Source organism: Talpa occidentalis, unplaced genomic scaffold (genome assembly GCF_014898055.3).
Source record: "Talpa occidentalis isolate TD23 unplaced genomic scaffold, MPIMG_talOcc4v2.1 talOcc4.8, whole genome shotgun sequence".
NCBI classification, from domain to species: Eukaryota; Metazoa; Chordata; class Mammalia; order Eulipotyphla; family Talpidae; genus Talpa; species Talpa occidentalis.
In genome coordinates, this window is record NW_023605194.1 from 636,602 (window position 1) to 653,734 (window position 17,133).

General features: G+C 67.3%; 1 protein-coding gene across 1 annotated transcript in view; it reads left to right on the forward strand.

Annotated features, from left to right (window-relative positions):
• The first annotated feature begins 14,318 nt into the window (after positions 1-14,318).
• The window catches only part of TCERG1L (transcription elongation regulator 1 like), a 44,430-nt gene continuing 41,615 nt past the window's right edge, over positions 14,319-17,133 (forward strand). Inside the window, exons 1-2 of the mRNA XM_037496463.1 lie at positions 14,319-14,672; positions 16,541-16,702. Of these exons, the coding sequence (XP_037352360.1) occupies positions 14,319-14,672; positions 16,541-16,702 (516 nt within the window). The remainder of the gene's footprint in view (positions 14,673-16,540; positions 16,703-17,133) is intronic.

A 17,133-nucleotide genomic window follows, 5' to 3' on the forward strand; every position in this document is an offset into this window, starting at 1 on the left:
CTGACCTTGGGGACCTCATGGGCAGCCCCCCCTCCCGGAAGGTGGACATGTTCCCGGCCATGTGGGAGGCAGGGACTCCCTGTGACTGCGGTCAGGTGCCCCCTCTGGTGACCCCAGGAAGCGTGGGCCCCCTCTGCCTCAAGGACCACATTTTGTGGTGCCCCAAGCCTGGGAGCCCTCGTCTGACCCACATGTAGCCCCCAGCCCAGGAGCCCTCCGCCTAGTGCACGCACCCACCAAAGCTGGAGCCCCCATCTGACGCACGTGCACCCCAAGCCCGGGAGCCCCGCCTAGTGCACGTACCCCTCAAGGCCAGGAGCCCCCCACTTGACGCACATGCACCCCAAGCCCGGGAGCACTGCCTGGTGCACACTCACGGAGGCAGAGGCAGTGGTGGCTGTGCGAAGCCATCCTGGGAGCAGCGCCTGTGGCCCGAGGTGGAGAAGCAGTCCCTGAGGTCCTGGGCCGTGTCCTCAGCTGGTCACCTGCCAGGGCGCCCCCGGAGGATGTTGCGGGCCTGTTGGGGCGCTGGAGGCTCCGCCCTCCATTACAAGCGGGAAGCTTGGGCCCAAAGCGCTGGAGTCACCAGGCCGGGCTTGGCCGCCCGCACCCCTCTGTGCCCCTCACCTGCCCGATAAGCCCACGGGTGCGGTGACCCAGGAGGGCCTCAGCTAGCGGCTGGCCACTTGGGCAGCTGAGCCTGAGGGGCTGCTGGTGTGACCAGAGTGGACTGGAGCCTTGGCATGTTGGGGCGTTGCTGTTTGCCCAAGTTCTGAGCTGAGCAGTGATGACCCCCATGACGATTCCAGATAAATAAATCGCAAAGTCAGGTCATCGAAAGAAATTCCGAAGTCAAGTGTAGCTTTAAAGGTGATTTCATTTCCCTGCTCGTACATGCTGAGCTCGGGTAGGATTTAATCAAAATGTAGAGGAATTCAATTATTTTAAAAATCCTGTATTTTGGGCTGCTCAGGGGGCTAGGAAAATCGCGTTTAAAATATCCAACTTTAATAATATAAAAGACTATTCCAATAATTACAAAAATCTTATTTAGCAACTGGCTTAGTTTATTTTTAAATTTTATTGTGCTCAAACTTTCTCTCCATTTATTACACTTTCGGGATCTGCTTGTCATAAGCCGGGAAAAAGGCATTTCTTTTCAGCTCCAGCGTCTAAGCAGCCCTGACTCTGCAGACGGATGGAGGTGCCCTCTGCAGAGTGGGGTGCTCTGTGGAACGGGGGCAAGGCTCTGCGCAGGGCACGCGGCACGGGACTCCTGCAAGGTGCTGTCGTCGTGATGGTAAAGCTGTGAAAGAAGCTTTAACAGCATCCAAGGCAAGCCCTGTGCTGAGGACGTGGGGTGCTGGGCCGGGAGGGGGTTCTGTGCCGGGAGGGGGTGTTCCCAGCACCCACCACTGTGGGCTGGCTCGGTGGTGTCACACGAAGGAGCGGTCAGCCAGGCCAGACGTGCTCTTTGTCCCAAACATCAAAGACAAGAAAATGCAAAATTCCAGCATCACATCTCCAGCCGCAGTGACCTCAGCTCAGGTACGTGGCAGCTTGGCGTGTAGGTCACGACCCCTCCCGGCTGCCGTCCACAGGCCGTGCTGCGCGAGGCGTCCCGCCCGCAGTTACGCTCCAACGCACTTCTGGCAAGTCGGAAAGTGGTTTCTGGAAAAACATGATGATTGATACTGAAGCTTCTGGCACAGGCAGGCGGGACAGCCCTGAGCAGAAGGCCGACCAGTAGCCATGTCTGGGGTGTCCACTGCCGGGGCAGAGGGGCGCTGAGGCCGGGGGTCAGGGGCCCGGGCTCGTCAGCGCCCTCGGGCTGGGATTCTCTGGAGCCCCTGAGCTGACAGTCAGAACACAAACTTGCAAATGCAAATCAACTTCCTGTCATTCTCTCTTGGCAAAAGTCCAGCCCACCCGCCTCCCATCTGCCCAGAGATGGGACAGGGGCGGGGGTGGCTCGGCCAGGGCTGGGGTGCCCGCACCTGCACAGAACACCGCTCCCTGGGGGTAGAATCCCACGCGGGTCATTAATTCCAAAAGCAAAGTGACGCGCAGGCGGCAGGCGGGCGTCTGGGCCCATCGCTCACCCCGTAATTTATTCCCCGGAGCCGCCTCTGGGGCATGGAGCTGGGACTCGAATTATTTAATTTCTACCCGCTATTTTGCAATTGAAAATTCAAATTCTGCAGTAAAGTAAACATTTATTTAAGTTTTATTGAGTGGTTCCACCACGAGTTATGTTCTCTGTATTTCAGAGAAAGAGAAAAAACAAAACCAAAACCGTTTCTCCTGGTAACAGCTGCGGGACAGGAGGTGGGGCCCTGGGGAGCACACAGGCCCCCCCCAACCCCGGGGCGTCTGCTGCAGCGGCCTGTGCCGCTCTGTGCATGGGGAGGGGGGGCGCTGGGGTGATGGCCCGGCCCCAGCGAGTGTCCGCCCCGAGTGGCCGAGGGGAGCGCGGGGCCTGGGGCGAGGGCTGGGGCGGGCTTGCGATGGTCTTGACCTCTCTGGGCCCGGGTGTCCAGGGGGTGTGGGGAGGACAAGCCGCTGCTCTTGGCCGCTGAGGAGGAAAGAGCCAAATGCGGCCCTTTGCCTCTCCGCGAGGCGGTGCTGTAGGCCGTGGCCTTGGGGAGGTGAGGGGTTGGCGGCTACGAGGCCTCCTAGGGGAGAGTCTGTGCCCTGGGGGACGGAAGCCCCGCCAGCGCTCTCAGGGGGACCCACTCAGACACTGGCCACCAGGGAGTGGCCAGCCCGCAGGGGTCATGTGCCTTGGCCCTCCTGAGCAGTGCCTGATCCTGGAGGCCGACAGGCCAGTCGGCGCAGGGCGGCAGGTACCAGGGCATGTGCACCTGCCGTGCTCGCCTGAGGGGAGCTTGCGGTGGCTGGAACCAGACGCCTGGCACGGTGGCCTAGGGGCAGCGCAGGTACTTCGGGGACCCACTACCCCCCATCTGCCTCCCCTGGGGCTGTGTCCTCCTCTCCACGTTCCCTCGTGCTGCCCAGAAGTTGCCGCTGCTGTCACGGCCTCTGCGCCAGGTGGACACAGCCCCAGCTGCAGGGACGCGTGTGCCCATGATGGCTCCCTGGCCGCGAACGCGCGTGTGTGATGCACACACCTCCCTCCAGGTGCTGCCGGGCATGCCCATGCCGGGCAGATCTCCAGAGCTAGCACTGGACAAGGCACATCTGACCCGAGGAGCCGCTGCCCACGTGCACGGCCACTGACACTGGGCACGCGACCTCGGTCAGCAGGAGCCAGCAGAGGGCAGTGCCAGGGGGCAGCAGCAGCCGGCGTCCTGCGCTCAGCACCAGACAGACCCTGTGGCGCGAGTCCTCGTGTATCTTGGGCCCGGGGTGGGGCCAGGCGCCTGCTTGTGCCCAGGGCTGCCCGCTCACGCCTTTTGCCAGCAGTGCCGGCGCCGAAGGCAGAGAGAGGCGTCCGCGTGGGAGCCAGCAGCCGCGTGATGGTGCGGCCACGTCAGCGTGCACAGTGGAGTTCACGGAGGCCGTGGGCAGCCCGTGCCTGCCCCTGCTTCCCGCCCAAGCCAGGACGATGCCAGCCCACTGGCCGAGGGGCGGGAGACGAGGGAGGAAAGGACAAAGACCCCGACCGCACCCCCAGGTTAAGCGCATGAACAAAGGCCGGGTTAGGGGAAAAGGAGAAATGAAGGCAAGATCTGAACGAAGCTCTGAGAAAGACAGTGCGCGAGAGACAGGAGCCTGTCTGAAGAGGGAGACACGGCCGCCAGACCTGACCCGGATAATTTAAAGATCAACAAAACCAGGATGACCGGGAAGGCGTGGATTCCTGTCCGGGAGGCCCCAGCGCCGGCTCTCAGGACTCGCCTCCACCCACTCACCGGAGAACCGCACAGAACAGACGGGGTCTGGAGGCCGCAGGGGGCCCCCTCGGTGGCCGACAGGAGCTGCCGGTGAGCGCACAGGGCCCCTGGGTGGTCACGCTCCATGCGGCCAGGCCGATGCCGTTCCCGCGCCTCCTCTGGGAGGCAAGAGCCGCGGAGGAGGGCCCGGCCCGGGAACGTGGCCGCTCTGAGTCAGCCCGGGGCAGGGCCCCGTCACAGCTGCCCAGGGGGGCCGCGTAAGGCCAGTGTTGGGACTCACTCCAGGCCGGGGCGTGGAGCAAGGACTGTCCCCTTCGTGAGGGGACGCGTGCCTGGACGCGGCTGGTTTCTGGCCTTGAACGTGACGTTGTTAGCCGAGGGCAGGCGGACGCCCTCGTCACACGCAGGCCTCAGCCCAGCGCAGGCAGCGGGTGAGTGGTCAGCTGGCGGGAGGGAGAGTGACCAGCCCTCACGCAGCCGGAGAGGGAAGCGCAAGGAGGAGCCGGGAGGCGCCAGCTGAGCCCGTTTTTTAAAGACGAGGCTGTGCTGTCACCGCAGCGAGCAAGAGGCGGGGCTCGCACGGAGCCACCACCCTAACCCCCACCCTCTCCACCTGCGGCTACATCTCTCCACCCGCCAGTACAGGTTAATTAAAATGTAAAGCCCGCTCAGAGGAAAGGCCGGGAATCCCAGCGAATGGGTCAGGAAGGGGGGCGGTGTTTCTGTCTCCTCAGAAAACACAGGGGCGACCTTCCCACTCACTCGCAAAGCAGAACGCAGGCCGCAGGCCGGGAGCTGCAGGCCAGGGCCTCGAGAACGTAGATGTCAAACTCCGCTGGGATCAGCAATTCAAACGAAGCGATACATAAAAGAACAATACATAATTATCAAGAAGTGATTATTCCCGGAATGAAGCGTGATTTTGCATGAAAAAAATGAATCGATGTGATTCACCACATCAAAAGCGTTTTTTAAAAAGTGACCTGAGCGTGGGCGGGAGACGCCACGGCCCGAGGGCGGCTCGGAGGGGGAGGGCAGCCCCTGCGGGCTGGAGCGGTGGGCCCGGCCCTCGCCCTGCCCAGTTCCCTGATGTTGCCCTTTTTAATTCCCAGGTGATCTTCCTCTGATGTCAAGGCTTGTGATGGTTCCCTTAAGAAAACGCGCCGTCCGCATAAGGAAAACGCATGGAAGGGACAGTGTCAAGCTGATTTGCCGAGAACGATGACAAAGAAGCCGCTTCCAGGGCGCGTGGACGCCTGGTCGTCCAGAAGAGAGCGAGGACCGCGCAGGACGCGTCCACACCCACTTCCCAGGAACCGCAGCCCCACCCCAGCGCGCCGGTCCCGGGGCAGTTCCCCCAGGGAGTGTGACCGACTCTCGGACGTGCATCTGCTCGCAGCTCCGCGGCGGGCAGCGCTCCGGTGGCCTGAGGCTGGGCCGGACGCTCAGAGACCGTGCGGGCCGCGCCGGGAGCACCGCGCTCGTGCAGAGGCTCTCGGGAGAGTGGGCTTCGCATTTGAATACTAAAAACAGTCAATGCTCGCGGAGTTGCCGGACACAGCAATGCCTATGAAGGACCAGCAAGCGCGGAAAACGACGCTTAATACCGCTGTGATCTCCCCGGAAGCACCCGTGGCCTCCTGCCCGCGGCGCGGCGCGCATCTGCCGGTACTGACCCGGGCGTGCGCGAAGCAGCTGAGCCTTCTGCGCTTCTGCGTAGACTCGTGTGGTCCCAGCCCTTCGGAAACGGTCTGACGACTGATTTATTATCAAGTCAAATATACAAGATTCCCCCTCAGTCCGGGGATCCCACTCACGCATGAGGGGAAAGAGAGGAGCAGCGTCCCCGCAGTGCCCACACGGGCGTGCCCTCACAGTGGGCACGGGCCTCACGCCGGGCTCGGGCACCAGGCGGCTGGCACAGGCGTCCACGCTGCGGCCTCTTGCTCAGTGGTGGGGCGGGGGCTCCGCTGTTCTCCCCCCACAGGCCCCGGGAGCCCCAGAGCACGGTGTGCATGAGGGAGTCCGGTGCGGGCCAGGAGCGCCAGGCCGGAGCCCCTAGGAGCACCGGGCGGGAGACGGGCCCTAGCCTGGGGCCCCGGCACGGCTGTGGGCCCCTCTGGTCCGGGCCTTGGCGGGGGAATGGAAGGAAAGGAGACTAAGCCTTCGGCCACAAGCTGTGGGGGCTGGGGGTGGGGAGAGGCTGGGAACCGGGAGGACAGGGCGAGACCTCCGTGGGGACCGAGGTGTTTGCAGGTGCGACTCTCGAGACGGTGCCGCGAGTGGGGCTGTGCCAGCGCCTGAGTGGGGACACTCGGGAAGGACAGAGAAGCAAGGCGGGACCACGGTGGGGCCAAAGCGGGCGAGGGGTGTGGCGCTCACTCTCGAGCGTCTCCCGAGGGCACCGGCCCCAGGGGACAGAGGTTCCCGGCAGGGTGCGTGGAGACCACGGGGAGCAGGCGTGGGGGCTGCGGGTTCTCTGCATCCCCACTGCTCCCAGGAGACACTCTAAGGCTGGCGACGTCCGGTGCCAGCGCCCCCGCCCTGAGCCCGCACCGCAGCCCCTCCCGGCCGTCTGGTGCCACCGTGCCGGGGCTGAGGGCAGGGAGCCCCAGGAAGTCTGTCCTTCCCAAGAACCGGGATCTCCTTCCCGTCAAAGGTGGGGGCGCAGGTTTGGCCGGGAGATGGGGTGCGGCGGGGAGGGGTCTGAGGGCTTTGAACCTGCCCCCGAACCCCCAGAGCCGGGCCGGGCTCGGCCATGTGCGTGTGCGTCACACCTGCCTTGGGAAGGAGGCTGCGCGCAGGCCACGGGCGTTTGTTGTCGGGGCGGCTCACACCCCCTCGCCTGCTTGTGTACAGTGATGTTGGGGCCAAGGGCAGATGTGTCGTAACCCCCCGAGTGCCTTTCCAGCCGGGTGCCACCTCCATAGCCCCCCTCGTGTCACTGTCCGCTCCAGTTCTTCCGTCTACCACCCCCCACCCAAACCCGCCCCCACCCCACCCACCAGCTACCACCCACCCCACCCTCAACCCTCAGCACAATCTCCACCCACAACCCCCACCCTCACCCGCCATCTCCCCCCACTCTGGCCCCTGGGTCGGCTGCGGGGATGGGTGCAGCTGTGTGCCTGGGGCTGTGCTGCGTCCCTGGAAGTCCAAGCTCGTCCATCTGGGGACGGAGGACCAGCCCGACGGCACTTCACAGCACGCGCACCATGTCACGGCCGGGGGAGCCGGGCACCAGCTGGGCGCTCCACAGCATGGCGCTCGGCTCCAGAGATCGAGGGGGCGCAGGCGGAGCGGTGCATCCCAGGCAGCGGGCAGATGCCAAGCCAGAGCAAACCAAGATGCCCAGGGGTGACCAATGCCCAGGCCGGCTGGCTGGGAAATCACTGCTAGGATGTCCCCATGCCCACGGGCCTGGGCACCGGACACCTGGCCAGGCCGGGGCTCCCCTCTGGCTTCTCACAGTAGCCCTGCAGACACCGGTCCTCGCCTGCTCTGGGCAGATGCGGCTGTGGGCAGAGCAGCGCCTGGACGCCCGCGGAGGCCTGGCCATAGCGAGGAGGCTCCAAGGCCTGCAGAGTGGGCTGCACGCAGCCCGGGCGCCCCAACGTTGCCTGGTGCTTCTCCGTGCGCTGTCCCGGACTCCCTAAACAGCTCCGTGTGGGGTGGTGCAGACCCCGGGGAGCACGGGGCCCCTCACTCGGCTCGGGGAGGGCTTGGCCTGAGAGCTTCCTCCACAGGGGGCAGCGGTGCCAGGACCTGCCGGCTGCCTCTGGCTGACCGGCTGGGGGGCTTCGGAGGGGCAGAGCTCGGCCTCCCGCCCTCCCCCGGCTCCTCGGGGCACGCTCTCCCCAGGAGGCGCCACCGCGGCATGAGTGATGTGGCTTAAAAGCGTCCTGCCACTTGATAGCGAAGGTGGGATTATTCCTGGGCCGCAGCTCATCAATCTCAAACACGGTTTCCAGCGCGTCCCCACGGAAGGTCAAGCGGGAGGCGCGTCCTCCGCGACCGCCGGCTCTGCCGCCCCTCCCCCCAGGCCGAGCAAGGCGTCCTCTTTCTGGGTGCCGCTCAGGGGTCCTGCTGGAGCGGGGGCAGGGGGCGCCCCCAGAGCAGGAAGCCCAGGAGTCCTGGGGGGCTGCTGCCCGGGTCGAGGGCGGGCGCGCCAATTAGAGAAAACAAAGTCACCCGGGCTATGCCCGTCAGGCGGGCTCCGCTTCTATGAGTGAGAAGATGTCAGTGCGGGAGGGAGCCGGGCGGGGGGCAGGGGGCAGGGGGCGGGGTGCGCCCCACCTAGAACACCTGACTCCCGTGGGGGCTGCCCGGCCGGCCTCTGTGGACACCTGTCCCAGGGGCTGCCCCCAGGGTCACCCAGAGTCCTGCGGGAGCGACCACGGACGCGCCACCCCATAGCCCGGCAGGACTGCGACTCGCAGGGGCAGAAGAGCAAACTGCCCTGCGCCATCTCTCGCCTGACAGCCCACGGGCAGCCGCAGCCACACGCCGGCCCCGGGAGCAGACAGGGTGGTTCTGTCACTGGAGCGCGTCCCCCTTAGGGGCCTCTCAGTCGGGATCCAGGGGTGGGCATGGGGCGGCTGCCATGAGATCTGGCTTCCCCTGATGTGCTCATGCCAAACGCAACCCCTGGAGAGAGACGCCCCACCCCCCAGCCCTGCGGCCGATGCTCCCCACGGCAGCCCGGGCTCCTGGCCGTCCTGCTGCGGCCACCCGGGTGTCCTCCCGGGCCTGGCTCCTGCACTCCTCTGGGGCCAGCGCGGCAGCGCCCGGCCCTTGAATGTGGTCACTGTGTCCACTTCCCTGTCGGCGGGCGTGGGCTGTTTCTGCTCTGTGGGGTCACCGCACCGCCTGTCGCAGAGAGCTGTCCTCGAGTGTCCGGGGGCGCCGAGCGTGGTGGGGGCGCAGGGCTCGGGCAGGGTGGACTCAGGAGGAGCCGGTGGGCAGGTGCGCCGCTGCCCGCTGTCCCCGGCGGGTCACTGCCCGGCCACCCGTGTGTGCTGGTTTTGGTCTCCTGGGCTGAGGTGGCTTCTGCCTCAGGCCTGACGTTGCGATTTCCTCTGTCCCGGGGGCCGCGGAGTGACGCCGGGGGCTTGGAGCGGCACATCCTTCCCGCGCTGTGGCTGAGCTGCTGGCCGGGCCGCCCGCGTCGCCGCCCCGTAGGGACGCACAAGCCCCCGCGCCCGCGGCGGCCCTCGTCGGGATCGGGGCTTCTCCCCGTCCACGTGTCTCCTTCCCTGGAAGTGGCTGCTGAAGAGCAAATGTCCTAAGTTTGACCGACCCTGGATTGCCCGCGGATTCTCATTTTTCATGTGTTCAGTGTCCTGTGGAATCGGTGTCCACCCGGTTGTCAGGGGGGGTTTTCAAACCGTTTTCCTCTAAGTCTGAGCAGCGCTGGCTTCTGGGCCCGTCTGGCCACGTCGGCGCGAGGGCGGGTGCGGGGGAGGCCGCGTCTGAGCGCTGGCCGCGCCATCGCCCGAGAGAGCTTTGAGCAGGTGTCCTGTTGGCCTGGCCTCGGCCTCCACTCGTGGACGTGCTGGAGATCAGCACCAGTTCCACTAAAAAAGTTTTTGATGATTTGGATTGTATCAAAATTATACATTCCTTTATCCATTACAGAAAAATACACACAGATAATCTACACAGATGAATAGACATGAAATTATCGATTTGACAGGGTTGAATGGCCTTAAAATACCAGCAGTTCTTCTGCGTAGAGAGGGCCAGGCCACTCTTGAGGGACACTCTTCCGTCTTGACAGAGCCCTGCAATGTCCTGCACACGCGCTCTTAGGCTACACTCGGGCACCTCATCGACTCTGTGGCTGCTTTAAATATTACACATTTTGAAATGATATATTCTACTTACATGTGTTATGAAAATGCAAATAACTTTTATATATTGATTTTTTTAGCTTGCCAAACTCTATTTTTATTTTTTAGTGTTTGCTCTGGAAATTCTAACATGCATATTTAATTGCACAAAGTTAAAATTTAATAAGTATTCCCTTCTTTCCAGATTCACGCGCTATTTTTGTCCCAGACATTGGCTCTGGCTTCACTTTCAGCTCCACGTGTTCCTCTCGGCCCCGCCCGGCCCTGGGGCTCCCCTGCGCTCCCCAGCCCCTGCCCGCTGGGTCCGGGCCTGGCTCGGGAACCACGTCCGCCTCCCTCAGAGCCTGGCGCGGGCCGGCCGGGGTCAGCCCCCTCACTGGCTGGCCCAGGGGCCCTCAGCCCTGCCCGGCTGTGACCGGGGGCTCGGCCGGCCGTCGTCACGCAGCGCGCGGAGCCTCAGCAGCTGCCGGCAGGTCTGGTTCTCCAGAAGGCACCTCACCTGCTCGTGCCCCACGCCCCCGAACCTGGACACTTTATGTATTTCACGTGTAGGTGCCGGGCAGGCAGGTCGTGGACGTGGGCGGAGGGATGAACAGCGGCGCCTGACAGGCGGGTGGGTGGATGGACCGACGGCTCTTCACGACCACACGAGGGAGCGTCACGGGGGCCCTGCCGTCCACGCCCTCGAAGCCCACGTCCCGGCCTCCCCCCGCCAGCCCCGGGCGGTGTCGGCCGTGCTGCTGGGCGGGCCTTCCTCGGGGCTGCCCGCCGCTGGCCGCGGCAAACACGCCGCCATGTTGAGGGGGATGATCTTCTAAGTCACAGGTCGAATAAGCCGAGCTAAAACTATGTAGTATAAAATGCGCTTTAACATGAAACGCAGCATTGGAAGACGGGTCTGCATAACACACGGCTTTTCACATGTTCGGTGTCCTGTGGAATCATTGTCCACCCGGTTGTCAGGGGGGCTTTTCAAACCGTTTTCCTCTAGGGCTGAGCAGCGCTGGCTTCTGGGCCCGTCTGGCCACGTCGGCACGAGGGCGGGTGCGGGGGAGGCCGCGTCTGGGCGATGCCCGCGCTCCCCGCCCTGCACACGGGGCTGAGGAAGGCCTCGCTCCTTCTCCTGCGCGTCCTCCAGACCGTCCAGATCACGGCCTCGGGTGGGGGAGGGGGAGGAAGGGAGGCGGGGAGTCGGGGGCCTTTTATCAAACAGCAAACTCCCGCCGCCCAGGGTGGTTTCTTGGTCACAGCCTGCCTCAGTTTACCTCTCTACCTTCCTAGAGAGCTTCATTCCCCATCCCCTGACCCCACAGGTGGCCTCTGCCCCCCACTCTGAGCTGGCCTAGGGGTCCCACTGGGGCCTCTGACCTCGGTGCCAGCAGACAGCTGCCCCCACCTGTGCTGGCTCCAGCTCTGCCTGAGGCTCTGCTGGGGAAGCCCCAGGCCAGGGCCCCCAAAGCCACCACCCCAGCTGCCACGGACCTGGAGGGTGCCCAGCGCCTTGAGGCGCCACTGCTCCCACCCCCCCACCCCCCATCCCCGACTGAACCCCAGCGCCTGGCTCCTGCCCCAGGGCTGCTGCCCTCCAGGTTCTCACCCTGCCTCGAGGGGGCTCTGCGGGGGGCGGGGCCTCTGTGTGGGGGAGATGCTCAGGGGCCTCCTGCTCCACCCCCTTCCCGGCTGCATTCACAGCTCCTGGCCCGGAGGCAAGGCCTTTAATCCTGCTCTCTTCATATTCTCCTATTACACTGTAGGCAGGAAAACAGAGTGAAGTCACTTAAAAACATCAAAATCCTTAAACCAGCTACAAAATCTTACTTCACTGATCTCTCCTACACCCACGATACTTTTCCCTGAAAGGTAGAACGTTAGGGAGGACTCATGGGCAAGGCCAGGTAATTGGCGCTTCCTCCTGGCAGTGTGGCCTCCCCTGGACGGGCTTCCCTGGACAACGTCCCCTGGACGGGCTCCCCTGGACCACGTCCCCTAGACGGGCTCTCTCCTGCGCTGGAGATTCTGCTGGTTCGGCCTGAACGACACACGCAGACTAGGGGCTCTGGGGGGTGACTGGAACTCCCGCTGAGGCTGTACACGAAACCTTTTATAAAGAAAATGGCTCACGGATTTCACAGGGAGACAAAGGGCCGGGTTTGTGGGGAGCAGACTCACACCCTGCCCGGGCTGACCCCCAGGGGGCGCTGCGATCAAGCAGACCTGCCACCAGCTGTGCCCGCACCTGGACCCTGCCCCGGGAGCGGGAGCGCAGCGCAAAGTCCCAGGGAGCACAGCCCGGAAGCCCCAGGGAGCATGGAAGCCGGGAAGCCCCCCGGAGAGCAGGGCCTGCTTCTCCCGCGCGCTGGCCGGGCCCCGTCCCTGCACCGCCTGCGGCCTCTGCGCTTCTGCAGTCTCGTGACACACACGTGACCTCCCTGGCCCACCTCGAGAGTGTCCTGTGCCTTCCCACTGGACAGAGGGTGCCCATAGGAGGGTGCAGGCCGCATTGAACCAGGAGTGGGGACCCTGAGGTGTGTCTGGTGGAAACAAGAGCCAGAGTTGGGGAGAGCCTGCCGCTGGCCCCCTCACGGCAGTGAAGTAATCAGCGGTGGTCACCCCACGGGTCCCTGAATCCAGCCTTCTGCATGGCCCGAGAAGGGGCCGGCACGCGTCACCGGGACACAGCTAGGCCATGGCAGGAAGTGGCCACGGGGCCCGGTGGCCTTGGGGCTCTTCCGGGAACAGCTGCTGTGACTTCCCAGCGCTTGCTCAAGCCAGGCCGGGGGACACCCGTCACAGGGGGACAGAGCTGCCCCTGGGGGGCCTCTCCAGGGACAGAGTGTGGGGTGGGGCCAGACCCGCAATGCCCCCGGAGTCCCCAAGACCATGCCTGACCCAGGACCTGGGGTGGACTTGGCGCAGGGAGCTTTGCTGGGGGGAGTGGCTGGGAGGGGGGCTCCCCTGCCCCAGCCGCTCCCTCCCTCCCCCTTGCACAGAACTCCGGCCTTCAGGAAGGTACTGCTGCGTGAGGGGACCTGAAGGCACTGCTGCGTGGAGAATGATCTCCCTAGCGCTCGAGCAGGACCGTAGGGTCCACACTGCCCAGCCCGGAGTGGCCGGGACCGCAGGGATTAGGCCTTGAGCCAGGAGCAACAGGCGTCTGGCACGCAGAGCTCTGTGCCCGCAGGTGAGGAGACGGGAGCCCGCCCTGTGCCCGCAGGTGAGGAGACCCGGACCCGCCCTGTGCCCGCAGGTGAGGAGACCCGGACCCGCCCTGTGCCCGCAGGTAGGGCCGCAGGTGAGGAGACCCGGAGCCCGCCCGGGCTTCTGGTCAAGGAGGAGGTGAACTTGTAACTGAGAAACGTCTGCGCGGAGGGCGGAGGCCGCGAGTGCCCAGCGCGGGCCGGCGGAGGAAGCCCAGGCGGGCGGCGCGGGCAGAGCTGGTGCCGGGCGCGGCGGCCACGGCGGGCGCAGCTGGGCCCCGGGGGTGCGCGCGGGGCTCGGGCCAGCGCGGGCTCCGCACAGACACGCCGCCCCCGCCCCCCACCCCCCCCCCCGCCCCGGCGCCGGGAGCCCCTCACGACAGCTGCTGCTGGGCGGCCTGGGGGCTTCGCCGCGCGGGCCGGGCCTGGAGGAGCCGCGGGTCTGGGGCGCGCGGGGCCGGGCTGCGGGGCGCCCCTGGCGGCGCGGGCCAGCGTGGGGCGCGGGCCGTGCCCGCAGAGCGGGGCTGGGGAGGGACCCCCGGGCCGGGGCCGCGCGGGGGGCACCGCCGAGGCCGCGCGGCGGGAGGGAGCGCAGCGCCGGGGCTTGCGGGGCCGGCCGCGCCCTCGGCGGGACGTCCGTGCAAGGGCCCGGGGGCCGCCTGCCTGGCGCCGGGGCGAGGGCGGCCGGGGTCGGGGCAGGGCCCGCCGGGGCCGGGACGGGTGCTCCGAGGGCGCGACCTCGCGCGGCGCCGGGTCCGATCCGCACCCCGGGCCCTGCGCTCTGGCCGCGGGGTGAAGCCGGCCCCTGCCGCGTCCCCAGCCCCCGGGCGGGCCGTGCGGGCTCCGCGCCGCCCCCTTGGCCGCAGCTCGGCGGCGCGTGGATTCCCTCCGGCCCCGCGGCGCGCGCCCCCGGCCGTGCGCTCCGTCCGCCAGAGCCCGCGGCCTCCAGCCGCCGCCGCAGCCCGGGCGCGATCCGCGGGACCCCCGCCCGCCCGCCCGCCGCGCCCCCGCCCCGCGCCCCCAGCCCCCCGCCCCGCGCCCCGCCGCACCCCGCACCCCGCACCCCCGCCGGGCCCGCGCGCCCCGCCCGCGCCGCCGCGGGGGCCGAGCCCGGGTCCTCGGGCGGGGGCGGGGCGGGGCGGGGCGGGGCGGGGCGCGCGGGCCCGGCGGGGGTGCGGGGTGCGGCGGGCGGGCGGGCGGCGGGGCGGGCCGGGGCGCCGCGGCGCGGGCGGCGCGCGGAGGGGGCGGCGGGGGGCGGGCGGGCGGGCGGGCGGGAGGAGGGGCTCCCCGCGCGGGGCAGGGGCGGAGCGAGCGGCCGCGCCGCGGAACCCGGCGAGTTCGCTCCCAGCCCGCCCGCCGCCGGCCCGCGCCTCGCGCCCGCCCCCGCCGCCGCCGCCCGCGCGGGGTGCAGGATGCCGGGGGGCGCCGGGCTCCCGCGGCGGCGGCGGCCCGCGCAGCAGCCCCGGCGGCGGCCTCTCGCCTGGCCGGGGAGCGCGGCGCCGCCGCCCGGGCTCTGGCTGCTGCCCGGCTCGGCCGCGCTGCTCGGGCCGGGCGCGGGGGTCGGGGTCGCGCCCCCGCCGGTGCTGCTCGCCGCGGCGCAGCCCCCCAGCGCCGCGCTGCTCCCCGCGCTGCCCGCGCTGCCCGCCTGCTGGCCGGCCCCGGGCGGGCCCCTCCTGCCGCTGCCGCTGCCGCTGCCGCTGCCGCTGCCCGCCGCGCCGGACCTCGCCGCGGCCGCCGCGCCCCCGCACCCCGCGCCCGGCGCGCAGGTAACGCGCCCCCGCCGCCGGCCCCCCCCCGCCCCCCCCCGCCGGCCGGCTCGCGCCCCCCGCCCGGCCCGCGCCCCCCGCCCGGCCCGCGCCCCCCCCCGCCCGGCCCGCGCGCGCCCTGCGGCGCCGCGAAGTTCACGCTCCGGCGTCCCCGCCGCCCCCCGCCCGGCGCCCCCGGACCCCCGCCGGCGCTCCGGACCCTCGCCCGGCGGCCCCAGCTGCCCAGGACCCCCGCCCGGCATCCCCGGCCCCCGACCCAGCGCCCCCCAGCGCCCCCCAGCCCCGAGTCGCCGGCGCCCGCCCGCCGGCCGGCGCTGTCCAGGGCGCGGTGCTGAAGCGGCCGCGGACCTGCCCCTCCGAGCGCAGCACTTTCCCCGCGCCCCGACTTGACGCGCCAGCCGGGACCCGCGGCCCCCCTGGTTCTCAGCCCGTCGCTTCTCCCGTTTGAAAAGACTCAGGACAAGCTCGGGCGAGTCCAAACCAGGGGCGCCGGCGGGGAAGCCCGGCCTCCCCTCCCCCGGCCCCGCGGGGACTCCCCCCCAGCGGGGACTGCCCCCCGCAGGCCCCCCCCCAGCGGGGACTGCCCCCCGCCGTCCCGGCCTCCCGCTTAGCTAATGCCGCGGTGCTCCAGGGCGAGCTTAGCGTTGAAACCTGGACTTAGCACCAAAAAGTGACCCCGCGTGGCTGACCAGGGCGCCGGGAAGGCGCTGCTGAGGGGGCAGCGGCCCCTGTGTGCTCGCAGCGCCGCGTCTGCGTGGGGCCCGCGGGGCTGCTCCCCAGAATCGTCCCCAGCAGCACGTTCACGTCAAGGGCATGTTCGGTCCCACCTTCAGGTCATGCAAGTCCCGCGTAACCCTGGGGGCTTCTCTGGAGGGGGCTGGCCGCCCTGCCGGGGTCTGGGGGCGCGCGGGCCAGTGGTCCGGGGTGTCGTGTTCAGTACTGCCGGGGCTGGGGCCCGGCGGCCGGTGGAGCTGGCGGGTGGAGCTCCGGGCAGCTGCAGCCCGCGGCCGCCAGAGGGGTCAGCGCGAGGCTCCGCAGAGCTCTGCTTCCTCCCGTGCGGGTTTCAAAGGGAAAAATCTGAAAACTTCGGTGGCTCTTTCAGGCGTGTTGTGCTGCGTCTGTCCTGCGAAATGGCGACAGATCGTGTTCACATGACAGGGAAATTAAAAAAGCTTTTGTGATTTTTTTAAACACACGGTGTCAAGCTTCTCCTGTGTGGAGTCGGGTGGGACCGGCTGTCTGACGGGGTGGGGGGTGCGGCGCCCCGTCCCCTCAGGGCGCGGCCTGGGCCTCGGGGGCCCAGTTGGGTCCCCGCTCGGGTCCCCGCTCACGCGCTTCCCGCGCCTTGGCAACATTCTGCTTTGTGAACCTGGAGAAACTTTGAAGCTTACCCCCTTCACTGGCTTTTATTGCAAATGCTAGCTGTGCTTGTTTCAAAATATTAAGTGTAACACAAGAGGGTCCTCCAGAGGCGCGGCGTCAGCACAGCTGTCTCCGGGGGACCCCAGCGCCCCAGCGCAGGGCTCCCCACGCCCGCCTCGCAGGCGGGGCCCTGGACGTCTCACGGCCAGCCCAGCTCGGCCGCCTTCCCTGGGCTCCACGTTCCCCCTCAGCGTTGCCACGCGGCCCTGGGGGCGCTTCGTGATGAGGTCGGCGGTGCTTCGAGTGTGAAAGTGCTCATGATTTTTAAGCAATTACGAAATTAATGAATATGCATGATCTTGTGACTAGAGAGAGGGGCTTTCTCCCACCCTCGAACGCGCACCATTTTAGCACTCCTCCAGGGAACAGCTGCCCATGCCCCTTGCTGCGGGGCGGGCGTGCTGGCGCCGGCTGGTAAGCGCCCCCTTCTCTCTCTTGGGTCCTAGTGGCTGCTGGGCGGCCATTCTCCGCCCATCGGACTGTCCCCCTCTTCTGCAGTGGAGCTGGTGCCCATTTTCCCACACGTCTGCCCGTCGGCTCTTCCTCCTCCCGCGGGGAAGACTTGGCTGGACAAGAGGATGCCCGGCGGCAAGAGCTTCCGCGGAGAGGTGGGTCTTGGCTCGGGCGGCGCGTGTTCCGCCGGGGCTGCGGGTGCCACGGGCGCTTGTTTCTAAGCACAGGGAGGCTGCCAGGGAGGCAGCCGTTCAGAATACGGTGGGTTCCCCCAGTATCCCGGGGGTCACTTTATTTCAGCTCACAGTGGTTAAGTCCCTTAGAGCAGCGACAGCTTCTGATTCTGCATCAGAACTTTCTTTTTAAGATTTTGATTGTTAAATTTCTAGCCGTCCACCAAAACCAAACACGAGTTTCAAAGTCTGTTTGTCTTGCCTTTCTTGCTTTCGGCATTTTGTGGGTCCGCTAGGGTGAGGGGCTGCTTCAGCCGCCATTCTGGCCATGCAGTTCGGCCCTTGCAGCCCAGAGTCCATCTGGCCCAGTCAGTCATCAATGACCTAAGCTTAGCGCATCAAGCCAGCGGCCC